This window comes from Myxocyprinus asiaticus, chromosome 34 (assembly GCF_019703515.2).
Source record: "Myxocyprinus asiaticus isolate MX2 ecotype Aquarium Trade chromosome 34, UBuf_Myxa_2, whole genome shotgun sequence".
Classification (NCBI taxonomy): Eukaryota; Metazoa; Chordata; class Actinopteri; order Cypriniformes; family Catostomidae; genus Myxocyprinus; species Myxocyprinus asiaticus.
In genome coordinates this window covers 2,026,381-2,045,448 of record NC_059377.1, presented here as the reverse complement: position 1 = coordinate 2,045,448, position 19,068 = coordinate 2,026,381, and the positions used below count along the sequence as shown (strand labels likewise).

General features: G+C 35.5%; 1 protein-coding gene across 3 annotated transcripts in view; it reads left to right on the top strand.

Annotated features, from left to right (window-relative positions):
• Positions 1-1,930: 1,930 nt before the first annotated feature.
• LOC127425136 (DNA topoisomerase 2-beta-like) overlaps positions 1,931-19,068 on the top strand; it is a 79,212-nt gene continuing 62,074 nt past the window's right edge. For 2 of the 3 annotated variants that reach the window (XM_051670811.1, XM_051670809.1), the window contains exons 1-4: positions 1,931-2,419; positions 3,738-3,932; positions 4,257-4,347; positions 4,766-4,829. In XM_051670811.1, the coding sequence (XP_051526771.1) occupies positions 2,378-2,419; positions 3,738-3,932; positions 4,257-4,347; positions 4,766-4,829 (392 nt within the window). In that variant the 5' untranslated portion in view covers positions 1,931-2,377. The remainder of the gene's footprint in view (positions 2,420-3,737; positions 3,933-4,256; positions 4,348-4,765; positions 4,830-19,068) is intronic. The other variant, XM_051670810.1, reaches the window with a different exon arrangement.

The window sequence follows — 19,068 nt, the reverse complement described above, 5'->3', positions numbered from 1 at the left end:
GGAAGGGGAGCCTTTTATTTTTGACTTTTTATTTTCAATTTTCTATTGTTTTTGGATAGCAAGGGAGTTAGCATATGCATTGTATTTAATTTTTTACAAAATTAGGAAGTACTTTAGAATGGATAGAATAGGCAGGAAGATAGAGGGTATTATGTTTATTATTTTGTCATATGCCCCTTCCTGAAGTCATTTATTTCTTTTAGAGTAAAATATATGATGTTTGTTGTTTAATCAAGTCATGCAAATGAAGGTCTGAAGCAGGTCATTATCCGTGTTACGAGGTAATGTGACCAGAACTAAAAGGGAATGATAAGAAGGTTTATTCTGATTATCTGTACTTTTTGAAAATTTTAAAAGTATCATTTATCGTTTGAATAATTTCTGAAGTTACTATTAACCAAGTAAATTGCTGTTGGTATGCATGTTTAAACTTTAAAAACACTGGAAGTACCACTGGAGGGCCAGAGGATAAGACATCGCAGAATGAAGAGAGGATCGACGAGCACCTCAGTGCTTAGTAGCAAGAGCAAGACTCAACTGCAGGTTTAAAAACCCGCTGTCTGCTCCAACACCACCAGAAAGCACTCCAGGCTACCGGAAATGTCTGTGAGTTCCTCTGGCACCGTGGGACATATCATATGCTGAGTAATCTGCTGATATTGCTTAATCACAGAAGTATGTTAACCTACTGAAATAAGTCTAATCACTGATGTACTCTACATAACCATAACCACGGGCAAGGCTAAGTCTACACGCACATGCTTTTATACAAGAAGTTGATTTGGTCACCCCCAAGAAAGAACTTAGTTAGGGAGATTAGATCTTTTACTCCCTCCTAGCCAAATGTGGGGGGAGATGTTTGGTCTTATTTCTCCTCCGGAGCGCAGTTCCATAAGATCAGTCATTGTTAGAGGAATGTGTGACTTACATTGGTCACTTGGTAGGAATGAAGGAGACTGACTTGTGATGTTGCACTCTGGATAAGGGCAATAGAGGGGGGGAATAAGGGGGGAATATATAGTATATTTTTATATATTAAAGTATATTTTTATATATCAAACATAGAAAGAGTACTTATATAGAATAGTCTGGGCATTATGTAATCCAGGAAAGAGAATATGAAGCCTAAGTGCTTATGCTGTAAAAACACAATGGTGCAAGGCAGAGAGAATGCGTTCCTAAGGCACTGAATGGCACAGCCAATAGTTAAAGATTACCACAGCCAATAGTCGAAGTTACTGTATTATGCTTAAACTGTTCTATTCTGTTTACTAAAATGTATACTTTCATATCAAATGAATTTAAAAGGTTATTTTAAAAAAAAATAGACTAACTGGCAGAATTCCACCATTAAAAAGAAGCCTGTGAAATAATGGTGACAAACAAAGAAAGTGGAAAAGCACGCTTATTGGCTAAAATGACAGGAGAGGTGTGCTTATGAGGTAATTCATGATAACAGAAGTGTATAAAGATGTAAGCCTTGAATGAGAGAATCAGATTAACAGCTGGCATCTCAGGTTTTGTTGTTTTGCTCAGTAAACTTTGACATCTGGAACTCCTGACTTCGAGAGTTTTCTTACTGAGAGGGAAAGAGACTTAAATATTCCATGACACTATCTATCTATCTATCTGTCTGTCTGTCTTTAATTAGACTTTAATACATCGACAAATCTGTGAGTAGTTTAACCTCAGCCTGATAAAAAATAATAGATAAATGCATGAATAAATAAATAAATAAATAAACAGATTCTTAGTCTGAAAAACATATTTAGAAATTCCGACTTTTTTATTTTTAGAAATTCTGACTTTTTTCCAGAAATTTAAAGTACATAACGTCACATTCCAACTATCATATTCTTATTGGTTAAAATACCGGCGCCTCAGATTTTCTTGAATACAATTGGTTTGGTGGAGCTGTGGGGGCGTGTCGCCGTGCGGATGGTGTAGCCGGACGGACGTCTCGGCGGTGCGTTATTGAATGAAAATCCTTTTTAACGGGCATTAATTCTACTCAGTTAATGGGGAAATTAACTTGATTTGTTTGTGTAATTTATTAACTAATTTTGTTTTAATTAGCATGTAATTACGGTGTTTTTATCACTATTTAATATTAAGGAGCGAGTTAAAAGGCTTAGTGTCGTAGGCCTTGAGCAGTCGCCGGTGGTCGATTTTAACAATAGCCGAGAAACATTCTCTCTGAGCGTGCATACTGCCTTCATGAGACACGCTCTCAGAAACTCAGCTCTATTGCAGCAATAAATAAACAAAGAAAGGAGACACCACACAAGCCCGGATGGTGCCCTGAGTTGAGGCGTTTGCTGACTACATATGGACAGTTTCTAATTGTTTTTCTTGGGAGACACACACACAAAAGAAAATGTCTAACGGTGCAGCGGGAAGCGGTGGCTTAACATGGGTGGTAAGTCATTAATTATTATTAACATGATAGTTCACGCGTTATTACATGCACACGTTGACTATGAATAATTATAACCAATGTGTGTTGACTGCACACATGTGCTTTAGTCTTTTAGCTATATGATTCTTCAAACCCAGTAGAAATTAGCTCATACGCTCATCTGCATGAATTTATGACTCACGTGACGCAAAATATATCCATTTAAACATTATCACTACACATTTAATCATCATGTTTTGGTATGATGATGATTTGTAAAGCTCTTGATGGTGATGTAGAGGAAAGTTATTTTGTGTTTGATTCACGATAGCTGTGAATGACTGACTTTCCACTGATTTCACCTTTTTAGTCTTCGTTTGAGTCAAACTCACTGTTGAAATGTTTATATAGAGAGATCGTGCGTTTATTTCTCCCAAGGCCCTTACAAGTTTTAAAGATTATTATGTGAGCTAGAGTTAATGGTTTGATCTGCATTTAAACCACTCAACGCCAAAACAAAGAGGGATGCCTATGGTGAGAGACATTGGGTTCTGTTAATGCTGATCCCAGACCAGTACTAACGAATGAAGTTACTATGAGCCTAGATTACAGATCAAAACAGATATATGATGTGTAGAGTTGGAAAACGTCAGTGCACATAATAAACATGACCTTTGACCAAAACATGCATAGTTTCACATTAGTAGTTGGACAATCCCTCATTATTTACATGTAGGTCTGATTTAAGAATGAGTTTGTATTTATGTAGTCCTAATGAACAGAAGTCATGACTGCTAATTTAAAAGATGCAGGTTTGAGCACACAAAAGTGTTTCCCATGTGTTTAAATGAGAATACTGTCCTGATATGTCATCATTTTCACTTTGAGCACAAAACTATTGCTTTTAAGCAACTTAATACATGTTAACATTTTTACAAACAAAAATGAATGTAGTCTTGGAAGTGTAACTGGCACTGACATTACCAACATTAGGGACACTTTTATTGTTCTCCAGCCTAGAAAAAATACATATATATTTTTCTCAATATATATAAATAAGTTGAAGTAAGAGTATCCGTTGCACAAATGTATTTTTATTTGCATTTCCAACCTCATTTACTTAGAACACTCGTAAATTAGGCAGTCTTGGTTTACCTGAACACTTTTCCAGCTTGGTTTTGATTATTGTTATTGATTCGCCACAGATTTAAATCACATCAATTCCATAGAATCATTCAGACATGAAAGAGTAAAGATAACTAGAGCAAACCATTTTTAAGTAATCATTTGATAGCCATATAGAAGTTTAACAGAGTTGCACGGATGTATCTAACAACAGACCCTCTTTGACAAGAACAATGGTGCGAAGAAAGACGAGCTGAACGGCCGGGGAGATGCAGGCAAGAGTGAGGCGGGGAAGAAAGAGACTTCTAAGAAGATGTCAGTGGAGAGGATCTACCAGAAGAAGACTCAACTGGAGCACATCCTCCTGCGACCAGACACTTACATCGGCTCGGTGGAACCCGTCACTCAGGTGAGAGCAAATACAGATTTAACCTGGAAACTATGGCAGGTACCAGGATCAAGATTAGGGATCCAGTCAATGATTTAGATGCTATTCATAAAAATGTGAACCCAGCCTTTTGTGTCAAAATCTCCAGTCTGTTCCAGACAAAAATGAGTAGACCATAATTTGTTGATTGTAGTGGGGTTGCTAAAGTATGCATTTGGAATTCACTTGATGCTTGTACCGTTATGGTTTCAATCGCAAGTTCATTTGATTTATGCCTTCAAGCACGACTGTTTCAATACTGTAAAACAACTGTACATAAAATTCAAACGATTGTGTGTTTTCCAGCAAATGTGGGTTTTTGATGAAGAAATTGGAATGAACTTGCGGGAGATCACATTTGTCCCTGGATTATATAAAATCTTTGATGAGATTCTCGGTAAGATTACTCCTTATGTTGCACTCAACGACTTTATACCTTGTTTCTCAAAAATGCTCATTTTTTTCAGAACCAGTTAGTGATCATTTATACTGCATGACATTTGGCATGCTGTAAATTAGTTTGTTTCATCTGAAGATGGATATAAATGGACAATTCATTTGCTTAAAACCATTCTAAAGAATTGTAAATAGTACGCAGATTATGTCTGCCTTTTGTCATACAGTGTTTTAGTGTTTTCATAAAACATTGTATTAATATTCTTATTAAAAGTATAAGTACTAGTAGTAACAATATTGCTGTCATACTATAGTTATAATATTACTAATATAGATCTGTTATTTTCAAATAAAAGCTGTCTGAATGATAAATGTCTGTCATGTTTTATGCTGTAACAAATGACTTTCTGTGTCAACAGTCAATGCAGCTGATAACAAACAGAGAGACAAGAACATGACCACCATCAAAATCAACATCGACCCGTGAGTTCTGCTGTAACATTGTTATTCTCAATTGCTGTAAAGGCCGGTTTATACTTCTGCATCAAACCTACACATAGTGGCCAACGCATAGGTTTACATTTATAGTTCTGCCTCATTCTGCAAGTACACAGCCATTGTGTTAGTATATTGAGAGGAAATGCCTTCATTTCTGAAATAATTTATTTCATAAATAAAGCAATGTGATTAATGGATTTCAAAGTATTGTGCCACTAAAAATTAATTTATCAAAGTATGTGAACAATTTAAGATTTAGGTAAATATGATGTATTATACATGTTGTTTGCCAAGTGAGAAAATAAGTAATGGATATACTGTATACCAGGGCTAGTCAACTGGTGGCCCGCGGGCCAAATCCAGCCCACCAATCATCTTTGTCTGGCCCTCCGATTGATTTTTGATCAAAATGTCTCACCATCTGATATATCAGAGTGCTTTCTGTACAAAACTCAGCGTTCATAGGCGCGAGCCTCAGCAGTCAGCGGTGAGTTTAACAACGCTCATTGGCACGTGCAACAGCATACAGCCGTCATCAGTTTTCCATACAGGAGCGCGCGTTTAAGCTTTTCTCACGATAGTTTAGTTACACTGCTTTGCTAAAGATGGATTGCACTGTTTAGGTGAGCATTTGATAGCGTCTTTTTCAATCAAATGTATTTAGATAAAAAAAAATTTTGTGACAGAAATGTTGTCAGCATAGATGCACATTAGGCAACAAAAGCAATCGATTATGAAAACTGAACGTTCAAAGAAAATGCGCTGAAAGGTTTGCTTTTATTTATTCTTGAAGTGTCAAACGATCGTGTCTCATCTGTTCAGGTTCTGTTCATGGTCAGGCTCGTAAAAAAGTGATAACGTGAAACTGAACCTGCAAATATCCTGATAATATTTGGTTCTATACAGCTGTGAGTCAGCCTTTTCAATCATGAACAGCATCAACTCAGTTTGTTCTTCTTTTGCCAATGATTATCTGCACAAAAATCTGGCTCCTGCACTGGCTATTGTGGGAAAATTCACAATATTTGCAGGACAAATTTTTTCCTTACTGAATAGGTTGATACTTTATAGAGAAAATGGAAGAATAGACATTTTATCTCTTTTTTTTTTTTTTCAAAAAGAAAATGAAATTTAAATACATTCTTTTTGGTATTAACATTTTTTATTGATTCCAACAAAGACAAGAATAGATTTAACAACAGAATTATACATACAGAATCAACTTAGCCGTCTCTCAACGGTCATTTAATTGCATTCTTAAGTAAACATGACATATGTGGGTTGATATTGTGAGAGGGCTTTAGCAGGTCTAAATGTTTCTCCTCAGTTTTAATAATTTGTAAACAATAGCCCTAAAATGTAAAAATTATTATTATGGGCTTTTTTTTTTTTTTTTTCTAAGTAAAGTTGATAGAAAATTATTTCTTAGTTAAGAGTATAAGTCATGTTTGTTCTTCAGCCAGATCTTATGAAGGAATTTATGGCCAGACCTTAAAAAATTGTAATTCAATATACAGTATGCCCTGTGTCTATTTTAATATGAATAAATGCACAGTACTAAGGGTGTTATTTTTTAAGTAACATGTTACTTGTGATGAAAGTGTTAGCTAAAATAAATACGGAAAAAGGTTTGACCCCCGCCAAGCTTTCATCTGGATAATCTGGCCCCCGCAAGAAAGTAGTTGAAGAGCCCTGCTGTATGCTTGCTTTTGAGTCCCTTAAATAATATAAATACATATTTTAGCATACTTTGACGCACTGCACTGAAATAAAAAAAAAAAACACACAAAAAAAGGTGCTGTAAGTGATTTTTTTATGAAATGACATGCAGAAAACATATTTTTTATCCTATTTTCAATATCACTTAAATAGGTGCCATGAAATATCACACCTGTCTCTGTAACAGCACTAGGCTCGGTAAACAGGACAGAAAAAAGATGTCTGCGGGCCGCGGTCAGATCGTTTACTTAGCCAATCAGAAGACGTTCTGCCTGTCAATCATTCTGCACATTCACAGGGCAGCCCATATATTCTTATGTAAGTGGCGGCACGTTGCCCTGTGGTGTGCATTTTTGTTACATAAAATATCAAAATAAGGCCTAAAAACATTTGCGTCGCAAATCAGCGCCACCTAGAGGTCATGTGGTAGAAATATTAATATGAATATACGAGTCTTTCAAATAGCACTTAAAGGAATAGTTCACCCAAAAATGAAAATTTACTCACCCTCAGACCATCCAAGATGTATCTGAGTTTCTTTCTTCATCAAAACAGAATTTAAGATTTTTAAGATTTCATTTCAGGCCTCCTCCTTTATACAATGCAAGTGAATGTACTCCAAAATGGTCCAAAATGCATATTTAGGGTGCATCAAAATAAATCACATGACTCCAGTCGACAAATAAAGTTCTTCTGAACACAAACGATTGATTATTTTGAGAAACAAAACAATACTTACATACTTTTTAACTACAAATGTTCGCTTCCATACATCTCTGTGACACGCGCTCATGAGAGGGATGACGTAAGCTCGTTGGTAAGGTCACGTGTCACGTGGAGGAGTCAGGAAGCGCGTCATTGTTTACAATAGAAACTTGCACAGACCACAGACCAAGCGCCGTTCACAAACCAAAACAGTCCAAAATAATTTCAAAACAATATAAAATAAAATAAAAAATAATTTCCAAATAATAATTAAAAAAACAATGTAAACAATGACGCGCTTCCTGACTCCTCCTCCACGTGACACATGACCTTACCAACGAGTTTACGTCATCCTTTTCATGAGCGCACGTCACAGAGATGTACGGAAGCGAACATTTGTAGTTAAAAAGTATATAAGTATTGTTTTGTTTCTCAAAATAATCAATCGTTTGTGTTCAGAAGAACTTTATTTGTCGACTGGAGTCGTGTGGATTGTTTTGATGGACCCTAAATATGAATTTTGGACTGTCAAAAAATGGAGTACATTCACTTGCATTGTTTAGAGGAGGAGGCCTGAAATTAAATCCTAAAAATCTTAAATTCTGTTTTGATGAAGAAAGTCAGATACATCTTGGATGGCCTGGGTGGGGGAGTATACAAAAACTACAATCTGACAGGACCGGAGGCTGAGAACACGACAACACGAGGAACTCGAGATATGAACCAGCACAGGACAGAGCGCAAGAAAGAAATATATACAGGGAGAAATTAAGAGTCAAACGATGAGGGCAGGTGTAGCAACTGAACAGATAATGAGGTAAATGAGAGGGTGGGACCAGGGAACGAGACAGCGAATAAAAATACAGGCAGGGTTGAGAAATACATGGTAGACAGCAAACTCAAAACCAAAAGCATAAACAGAACCCAAACTTGTATGACAGAATTCTGCAACTAAAGGGTAAACAAAAAACCAGACAGAGATGGCGGGATCCTGACAGCAGCTTGTAGAGAAATCTCTTTTCTTTTCTTTCTTTTTTTTGATCTGCATGTTAGAGAAATCGATTGCTTGTCTTTCATATTGTGATTTGTGACAGTCATCACAGTCATTTGTGATTACTGCATAAAGATTTTTTCAAACTAATTTATGGAGGAAACACAGGCGGATTTTCATTTGTATGATGTACAATCCTGGAAATTAATAGATTCAAACACTTTTGAGTTCAAATCTTTCCTGTGTAAGGTAGGGACTTGTTGTATCCATGGTAACATTAGCATTTTATTATGGTAAAATCTGGCTCACTGTAGTAAATTCCTTAATGGTTTCCCTTAGCTAAGAGAACTGTCTAAGGGATTATATGCAATGCCCTCATGTAAGGGAAAATCACACTTTAAGTGTTATACTTAAGGGAAAAACTTAAGGTGTTTTATGCATCTGGGCACTGGACTTTACAATGCATATAGACAATATAAACAATGCTTTATAATTTTCTGACAAATTACAAGTGTTCCTTAAGTTTCATAACTTATGAAATACATTATTTACTGTACACCATACTGTCAAACGTACGGTTAAAACATCATACAGATTGGAAAGGACTTGAGTAGAATACAAAAAAATTAGATTCACATACATACCAAATATGTATTGAGTAAAAGCCCCAAGACAAAAGCAAGTTTATACGTTGTAAACAGATGTAATTTTTTGTCATGTTTTCGCTTTTAACTTCTTAAAACATAAACAGAATATACAAACAGCAGATGCTCCTGATTAAAATGAGCCCAAATACAATGCGGACCAATCACAGCTGGTGAGGCCTGCGATATCGCAACGTGTGGTTACATTTTTGTATAGGTGCAAATCAGGCTACAACATAGGTTCAACGCAGAAGTATAAATCTGCCTGAACACTCTCACTTACATCTGTTGTAAATCACACAGATCAGTCAGTGCTGTCTGTTAAACATTGCTGCAGTGTCCAAGTGTTGATGTGATTGATTCATGTGAGAATGTGCAGTGGCTAATGAGCATTTCATATTCACTTTCATTAAATCTGCACACACACACTGCCTCTGTCTGCTGTCTGATAGGTCCCTCACTGAGGTATTCACTTATCTAGTGTCTGTGTCAGTGGTGCATTATTTTCTTTAGCACCTTACCTGACACAGAAATAATTACTACAGTTTACCTCTTGAGAGGGATCACAATATATTCAGATTTCAATAATAATGGCAATTTTCATACAGAATTCTGCTTTTGCAAACCTCTTTTAATTAGTGCCCGAATGATATATCTGTCTGCTGATATTATCGGCTGATATTAGCCTTTCACCGATATATCGGTATCGGCGTATATTTTACCAATATGCGCAGATATGAAAGATTTTTCAGAACATATAATGCAGAAAACAGTGCTTTAGAATTGGTGTCATTACGTAGTTTGTCCAGCAGATCGCGCTCCGACTCCACTGTTTACAGAGCTGACTCTGAGCTGATGGTGGCTCTGCCGACAGGGCAGAGTTAGGCGGTGCGGATTTGAGCGGTCTCTTCTCGGTAAGCTGCTAACTAGTTTGTGAAATACATACTGGAAAGTTAATAAATAATGACCCCATCATTTTCCCTTTTCAATATAACTAATATAAAGTTAACCCTGTCCCTGACAACCATGTCACTCATGTCTGTTTGCTGTTAGCCATCTATAGTTTGTCAGTGCAGTCAGTAATGTAGCAGATTGAAATGTAAACATCAGAGCATCTTTTTGCAGCTCAGCAGACAACGGTGCAGTGGTGGATTGTGTCTGTTGAGTGTTGATTTCACGCTACGTTGTTACATAGTTGGTGAGACGCAATGCTGGTCCATCTTTTACTCTCCATGACAACGAGCTTATAGCTAACTAGCTAACCACGTAGCTACTGTCATTGCTTGTCAGCTGAGTGGAAGCTAATGTGTAAACATGTATTCACCAAACTGTTTTGTTCAGGATTCACAGTTTGGTACCCCCTTCAACCGAACAATTCCAGTCGTTGCATTTATAAAATGTAATATTTAAAAGTCTGGTTTTCCACCGTTTGGTCCTGAAGTTGTATAGCAGAATACGGTGTAACACCGCTGCTGCCGTTTATCTCTTGTCTCAGCAGGTGTAAATGCTTCTTGTATTACAACCTGCCAATAACTGTCTGGCAGTATTAAAATAGTCAGCATTTGACTGTTACTAAACAATAATACTGATGTTTATCTAGCTATTTATTTTATTTGAATTTATTCTTTATTTTAATGGTCAGCAACTGACTGATACTAAACATACTGTACTGATGTTTATTTAGCTATTTTTTTTTATTTGAATTTATTCTTTATTTAAATGGTCAGCAACTGACTGATACTGAACAAACAGTATTGATGTTTATTAAGCTATTTATTGTATTTTTATTTATTCTTTATTTTCTCAGTGTTCATTTCTAGAATTTGTTGACAAAATATAAAAATGTCAAATATTCTTTGATAAAAATATTTGTTTAAGAAAGCAGCCTACTGAGTACATTTGCATAGTCATATCGGTGCAAAATCGATGAACAATCCACATAGAAAAGGTCTGTTTTCATTCCAGCTCAAAAATTAACTATATCGGCCACTATATCGGTAATCGGTGAATTTTCCCCCTCTAAAATCGGTATCGGTCTCAAAAATCCCATATCGGTCGGGCTCTACTTTTAATAATTGGCATTAACTACACTCTAAACAAAAACAATACTATTTCTTTTAACATTTTTTTAATTAGAAGAACCTTTCATTAAAAGGACCACTCTTTTTTGAATGTGTACCTTTAACTGCTACCTTTAACCCTTTCATACGACCGTCACACATATGTGATGGTTAATAACTGGGCCCCGCAGAGTAGCATCACACAGGCTGCAGTGATTAAGCATCTGTTATTTATATTCGCTCAAACAGTTACTTATACAGTCTTTTAAACCACAGAATACGTTTATTTTTATACATGCATCCAACTCGTCACCAAAGTACCACAGTAAAAAGTTTACAGTTCTTATACGCACAGTCAATATGTGATCTTCCTCCGATGCATGCTGCCATTTGTTTACATTAGTAGCGGTTGTCATTCATCAAACAAACAGCTACTCAAAGAGTCTTTTCAGGCACATAATATGCTTATTTTATGTAACAAACAGCCTAATTGTCACCAAAGTACCACGATAACAGTTCACAGCTTGTATATGCACAGCCATCATATCTAAACACGATCTTCCCATGCACGTAGCCATGTCTACTTATTAGGTGCAGATACAGGTTTCATTCACACAAACAGCAACACAAACAGTCTTTTCAAACATATAATACGTTTGTTTTCTGAAACAGACAGTCAAACTATCACAAAAGCACCACGATAACAGTTTAAAACTCGCAGTGAAAACATGCTGATTGAGTGTGATTATCTGATGCACGCAGCCAAGTCTGTTTACATTAGCGCTTGTCACACACACACACACGTTGGTGTGGCTATCCTTATGAAGGCTCTCCATAGACATAATGATTTTTATATTGTACGAACTATAGATCCCCTAATCCTAACCCTACCCCCAAACCTAACCCTCACAAAAATTCTTACATTTTCAAAAAAACATTGTTTAGTATGTTTAAGTGATTTGAATTATGGAGACACTAGAAATGTCCTCATAAACCACATTTATAGCATAATACCCTTGTAATTACCTGTTTGTAACCTAAAAAAAATGTCCTCGTAAACCACACAAACCCACTCACACACACACACACACAATGTCTGAGAAGTCAAACAGTGCATATAGGCAAACCGGACTGCTGATATTATTTGTTCAAATATTAAAATAAATAAAACAAATACAGTACAGCAGACATAACCCATTTGTTCGCATGTTTACTATATTATATACAGCATTTTATTTTTTATGACAAGAAATCAAAAATTTAAATAAATAAATACTCCTCTATGCTCTGCTCACCTCTACCGGCTGTGCAGTGTCACATCCAAAAATAACTCACTCCAGGGGGCACTGCAGGGGAATATAGACCCTACTCATGAAAAGGTTAAGTACACATTGTCATAAACCTTCACTTAGTAAGTCCGGTTAGACAAATTCAGCAAGTAATTTGTTAGACAGATCATTAGAGTAATTTGTTCATGATCAGACTACACTGGGCACGATTTATGTTTGTTGTTGCTTACAACCAGTGAGCACAACGCAATAGAAAGATGTGTTTTCTGTCTGTCTTTGTATTATTTCACGGTACTCAGTCTTTTTTTATCACATCACATTCAGTTCAGACTGTAAACTTACAGCTTCTGTAAATATTAATTCTGTTCACATTATGAAAAAAAAAAAAAAAAACACAAAAAGGCCCTGTTTACAACTGGTATTAAGATGTGTATCATTTTCTCTAAATGTTGCGTTTGTGCTTAGATTAAATTTCAACTGCATCTGGGATAAACAATGCACCAGTTTTGTTCGTGTGACACACAAATGTATGGTCATATTTTTGTTTAAAAGGAGTGTTTATTTTGTATTAAAAATAAGTTATTTGCCTGAACCATTTTTATGTTGTCAATGTAAATGCTGTGTTTTCAATGAGTCAGTACTGCTGCAGCCACAATGGGGGCGCTGCTTACGGATGTTAGTGGCACGCGAACTTTCAGCCCTCAGACAGGGGGTAAAATCTCCAGCCACCGCCGCAGGCAGCTCTCACTCAACCTGTCCCTGCCAACGGCAGCTCTCACTCGACCTGCCACGGCTCTCAATCGTTACCTGCGCCTCCCTCTCGATCCGTCGCATCACAGACAGCTCCAACTCATACCGTTACCGTTACTTGCGCCTTTCTTGCGATCTTTAGTCCAGTTTTAAATATTTGTTAAGGGCTTATACATTTCTTAATCTTTAAACAAGTGTTCTCTTTGTCTTTTAAAGGATAAAAATTTCCAGTCCAAAATGGTTCGGATGACTACTGATATCTTCCTTGTAGCAGCATAGATCATCTGACAGGCGTCATCTATACAAGCTAAACAGGATTTGCTGGCAAATTATACAATCCTCCTATTGATTCAGCTCACTCATTTGATTGGCTATCGATAGTTGGCATGTTCTCTTTTTACTTAAATTCAGTAATTTTTTTAAAATACATTTTTATACAAAATTCACAACAAGAGAGAATTTTTTAAGGAGATTTATTAAAGCAAGTGATGGTGACAAACAGCAAAACTTCTAAGCATATTATTTTCTACATATACTGCTTTTTATGTTGTTGTTATCATTAGGGGAGATCAGCACAGCATCTTATAGACAAATAAATCAGGCTAATAAAATAGGGGTGGAGTGGCACACAAACAAACACAAAAAAACATGTCAGTGCTTTTGCAAACCACAAACGCTTTGCAAACAAATATGTTTAATGTTTTATACGCTATGATACACAATGATTGGGGTATATATTTTCACTATACAACACTGTAGATTTTAGATAAAGCCTGTCATATTTCACTGAGCCTCTAACTGAATATGGAAACACCATAATGATTTTAATCCAAAAACTTTCTCAAATCTAGCCAATTGAATGTTAGATTTTGATGTTAAAATATTATGTTATATTAATGTTCAGAGGATTGTACCTCTGTATCTTGTTACTAGATAGACTCGCATATGACATCATCGCATATGACACATACAGCCATACACCATATCAATAAGCCAAAAGCAAAACTACTTTTTCTAAACAAAACTTTATTGGGAGTACAGACAAGGGGAAAATCAAACACCAGCCTATAAACTACAACAGTTTATAGGGTTACCGTGGTTTGTCGGCAACAGGGGTTGGTTGCCACATAGTCATTTTCTGGTAATTTGATAACTATATGTTATGTTGATGATTTGTAAACGTGCTTGAGCAATAGTAGCTGGCATTTTCTATGGAGAGAGTGTTATTGGAATTGGTTGCCTTATTAATTTTGTGGTTGTTTGGCGCATCAGTATTTCGGCTGAATTGGCTAGCACATCAGATATAAAAATAATACATAATTCATTACCGTCATGCAGTATTTACGTATAAACTTAATATATCTAAACAGACACACACATACAGTATACACACTCATGGCTTGTACATACAGTATATAATGTAGAGATGCACCGATCCGATACCTGGATCGGTTATCGGTCTGGCGAGCCTGATTCAAATCCGATACTGTGTGTTAGTCATGTTCGTTACTGTCAAGCTCCAAAAATGACATAAAAGAACCATAAAAACTCCATTAAAGCAGTTCATATGACTTGTGCATTTTATTCAAAGCCACTTGAAGACGTGCTCTGTTTTTAATAAGTAAATATATATTATGTGCAGCACCAGTGTGTTAGTGAATGGTGCTGCTCTGTTGACACATACTCAGCACAGGCTGGTGATGCACTCGCGGCTATTTTTAGCCTTCACAGCGGTGCGCAATATTTGAGCGCTACTCAAGAACAGCATCTCAGATGTAGATGCTCAATAGTTCGGTTCACTTATAATATGCATTTTGAACGGCACCGAATTTGAATAAGAAGTGAATTAAACTACTGTGAACTTACCTACAAACAGACACACATACAGGACTTCCTGGAGAGTTTAGAATGTCAAAATAAAAGCGTGAGGGTTTAAAAAGTGCACGATTTAAATATATTACTGTTGTATTTCAAATTAAAATTAAAAGTCAATAATATCAATAACAATTTATTATTATTATTATTATTATTATCATTAGTATTTGTTTACAATTTATAACAATATTTAAGTTGAATGGGTTCCAAAAAATAACTGTGTGAATGAAAAGTGGACTGATGTCTTACAACTAAATTGAACAAAAAAGAAATCTGAATCCTTTAAAGTCCAGATGCAAGATGAAACATTTTTGGGGGGAAAAAAGAAGAAGAAAAAAAGGCAAAAATAAAACACTGGTTTCTTTTCTACTGAAGACTTGAAGACTGGAATTACTGTTAATTTTGCTGCTACATTATCCAGTATACTAGTTAATAATAAAGTGTTTCCTAATAAGCTATACATTTATATTAAAATAACGTGTAGTTAGAGGTTTGTGTTTCTTTACATATTAAAGAGTACTCCCAATTAGTTCCACACAATAATGTAAATATATTCTAAACTGATTATGCAAAAAAACGACACTGGTATCGGCTTGGGATCGGTACCGGCCGATACTGAGATTTCCGATATTGGAATCGGATCGGAAGAGAAAACACACAATGCGCAAATATCCTGGATGATTAGCACGCTGTATGCATGCTGCATGTAGCTCGAAACATCACGTTTGCTTATGTGGTGAGCTCATTACATTTATTTACACTGTAAAAAATGTACATGCACTTCAACTTAAAAATTAAGTTTAACTGCCGCCTTAAAGTTTTAAGTTAAATCATCATAGCTTTACAAGTTACAAATAATTTTTACCAAAAATAATTACAAAAATTAATTGCATTATATTACATTTAGTCTTAAAAACAGTCTAAATGTAAAATAATGAATTGGGTTGAAATCCACATTGATTTAACTTAAAACTTTACGGCATCAGTTAAACTTAAGTTTTAAGTTAAAGTATGTATTTTTTACAGCGTAGGAGCAACAGTGTGCTGACTTTGTTGTGAGTTTTTATAGATGTACATTTTTGGGTCTTGCACCTGGATTTAAACATTGTTTGGATGTGCATGCTTTCTACGATTTTTGATTTTGAATGAAGGCAGCACATTCATAAGTCTAAATTTAATTAAAAAAAAAGGTTTTGAAATTGATGACTTGGACCAAATAATAAAGAAAAGCAGCCAATAAGTGCCCAACATAGATGGAAACTCCTTCAATACTGTTTAAAAAGCTCAAGAAGTTGGTTGAGAAAATGTCAAGAGTACATGTCTGCAAATTCTAGGCAAAGGGTGACTACTCTGAAGATGCTAAAATATAACACAGTTTTCATTTATTTGGGATTTTGTTTAGTCACAACATAATTCCCATAGTTCCATTTATGTTATTCCATAGTTTTGATGACTTTACTATTATTCTAAAATGTGAAGAAAAAAAATTATAATAATGAATGAGTAAGTGTTTCAAAACTTTTGACCGGTAGTTTGTATATAATAAAGAATGAGAGTTTCAAAACTTTTGACTGGTAGTTTCTATATATACACGATATATATATATATATATATATATATATATATATATATATATATATATATATATATATATATATATATATGTCTTAGGTAATGTTGCGCTTGAAATTTGGCCGTGGCTGTCAGGGCATGACACGCTTTTTATATGCTGGAAAAGTTACACCACCGTTAGTACTAAATGGATATTGGCTACGTTAAATTATAGAGAATGTAAGTACAATTATTCATATTTTATCAAATAACTGACACACAAATCATGGCTAGTATAACAGTGATGGTATAGGCACGCACTTCACTTCTAATGGTCAGTTTGGATTTTTAAAAATTTAATTACTTTTTTGACTACATAACTTTAATCATTAATTAACAATTGTCATTAAATATGTTATGGTATTGCATTCCTTTATCTTCTATGTAAAACTTTAGATTTAATTGCACCAGTGATATTACAGTTAACAAAAACCAAAACCAACTAAAACAATTCTCATGAACTAAAATAAAAATAAAAAGTAAAATTATTGGAAAAAAATTTAACTAAACTAAATAATTTTTTCTTAACCCCAAAACTAACTAAAATAAAATAAAAATGATCTCGAATTAATTTTTGTTTTTAATACTTCTTTGGTGAATATGGTCAAGTAGAAACTTTTGGAAAATTTATATTTTTTGATGCATTTAATTATGATCCAAACACACATAACCTAACATTACACCTTTATAGAAAGCTTAGGATGCCTTCTACCTTAAGCAAAAGCAAAAATGGAAAAAAATCTTAATACTGAGAAGTACAACTTTCGAAGAGCTCTTTTCACAAAATCCCAGAGGAACATTGATTCTCTAGAAAATATCTACAAAGTATTTGAAATAAAATGTCTTATACACTGTTACATTATAAATAATGATGTAACATTTACAAACACTCCACCTCAAAGTCCAGTCATTTTTTTTAAATATTGCTTTTCTCATGAAATTAGCTCTGCCACACATCCCAGTGTAAAATTTAAAGAGATAAATTCCACAGATATGAAAATTATACTCACCCTCATACCAAACCAGATCTTTATGACCTTCTTTCCTCTGCTGAACACAAAGATTTTAGAAGAATATCTCAGCTATGTAGCTTCATACAACACAAGTCAAAAGGGTCCAAAGCTTTGAAGCTCCGAAAAGCACATAAAAGGCACCATAAATAATCCATAAGTGGTTTAATTAATATCTTTTTTTTTTTTAATTAGACTGTCTTTTTGTGTGAGAACAGACAAAAATGTAACTCCTTTTTCACTAAAAATCTTGCAATTGCAGTATACAGGAAAGACCAGCAAGGAGACTGCTAATGTCAAGATAAAGGGTGCTGCCTTTATGTGCTTTTTGGAGCTTAAAGGTTTTGTACTGTGATGACTTGCATTCTATGGACTTACAGATCTGACAGATTCTTCTAATATCTTTGTATATGTTCAACAGAACAGAGAAAGTCAGAGACTTCTGGGATGGCATTAGTGAGTAAATAATGAAATATTTTAATTTTTTTGGGTGAACATTATTTGTTTACTTCACAAAGATTAGTTTAGTAATAATTTATAATGAGTTAAAGAAATTTATATGGATTCAGTGGGATTAAAGGGTTAGGTTAGGGTTAGATTTTTTAAACGATATTAGTATCAGTCCAGCTCTTACACACGATCCGTCACGACTCAGTCCAGCTCTTACACACGATCCGTCACAACACAGTCCAGCTCTCACACACGATCCGTCACGACTCAGTCCAGCTCTTACACACGATCCGTCACGACTCAGTCCAGCTCTTACACACGATCCGTCACGACACAGTCCAGCTCTCACACACGATCCGTCACGACTCAGTCCAGCTCTTACACACGATCCGTCACGACTCAGTCCAGCTCTCACACACGATCCGTCGCGTCACAGTCCAGCTCTCACACATGATCCGTCGCGTCACAGTCCAGCTCTCACACACGATCCGTCGCGTCACAGCCAGCTCTCACACACGATCCGTCGCGTCACAGTCCAGCTCTCACACACGATCCGTCGCGTCACAGTCCATCTCTCACACACGATCCGTCGCGTCACAGCCAGCTCTCACACACAATCCGTCACGTCACAGCCAGCTCTCAGATGCGATCAGTAAATGTCACAGCCAGCTCTCACCTAGATCTGACACAAAATCAGGAGCTTAGTCTTGCGTGTTCTTAAAGTGTGTGCGTGACGCAGAGGCAGCTGAACTTTGAGTAGTGGTTTCAGTGGAAGTTTGAATCACAATTAAAATGCACTGGACAGGACTTTGTCAAAAGGATATTTACCCCCGATGAAATCCCCCCCCACCAACACCCACCCAAATATATTAGAAAAATGAGAAATACATCACATACAGTATCCTCCATATTTTTTAATTGATGCAAAGCCTGGAGAACAGTGTATACATTCTGTGTTAATAACAAAATTAAAAGTTACAGTCTACATAATGCAAGTTTCATTCTATATAATGAATATAATACACTGTAAATTGTGGGCTGGAGCATTTTAAAATGAATTTTGATTGCTCTTCCTACATATTTTTTTACATTCAAAAACATTTTGAATTGATATAACTGG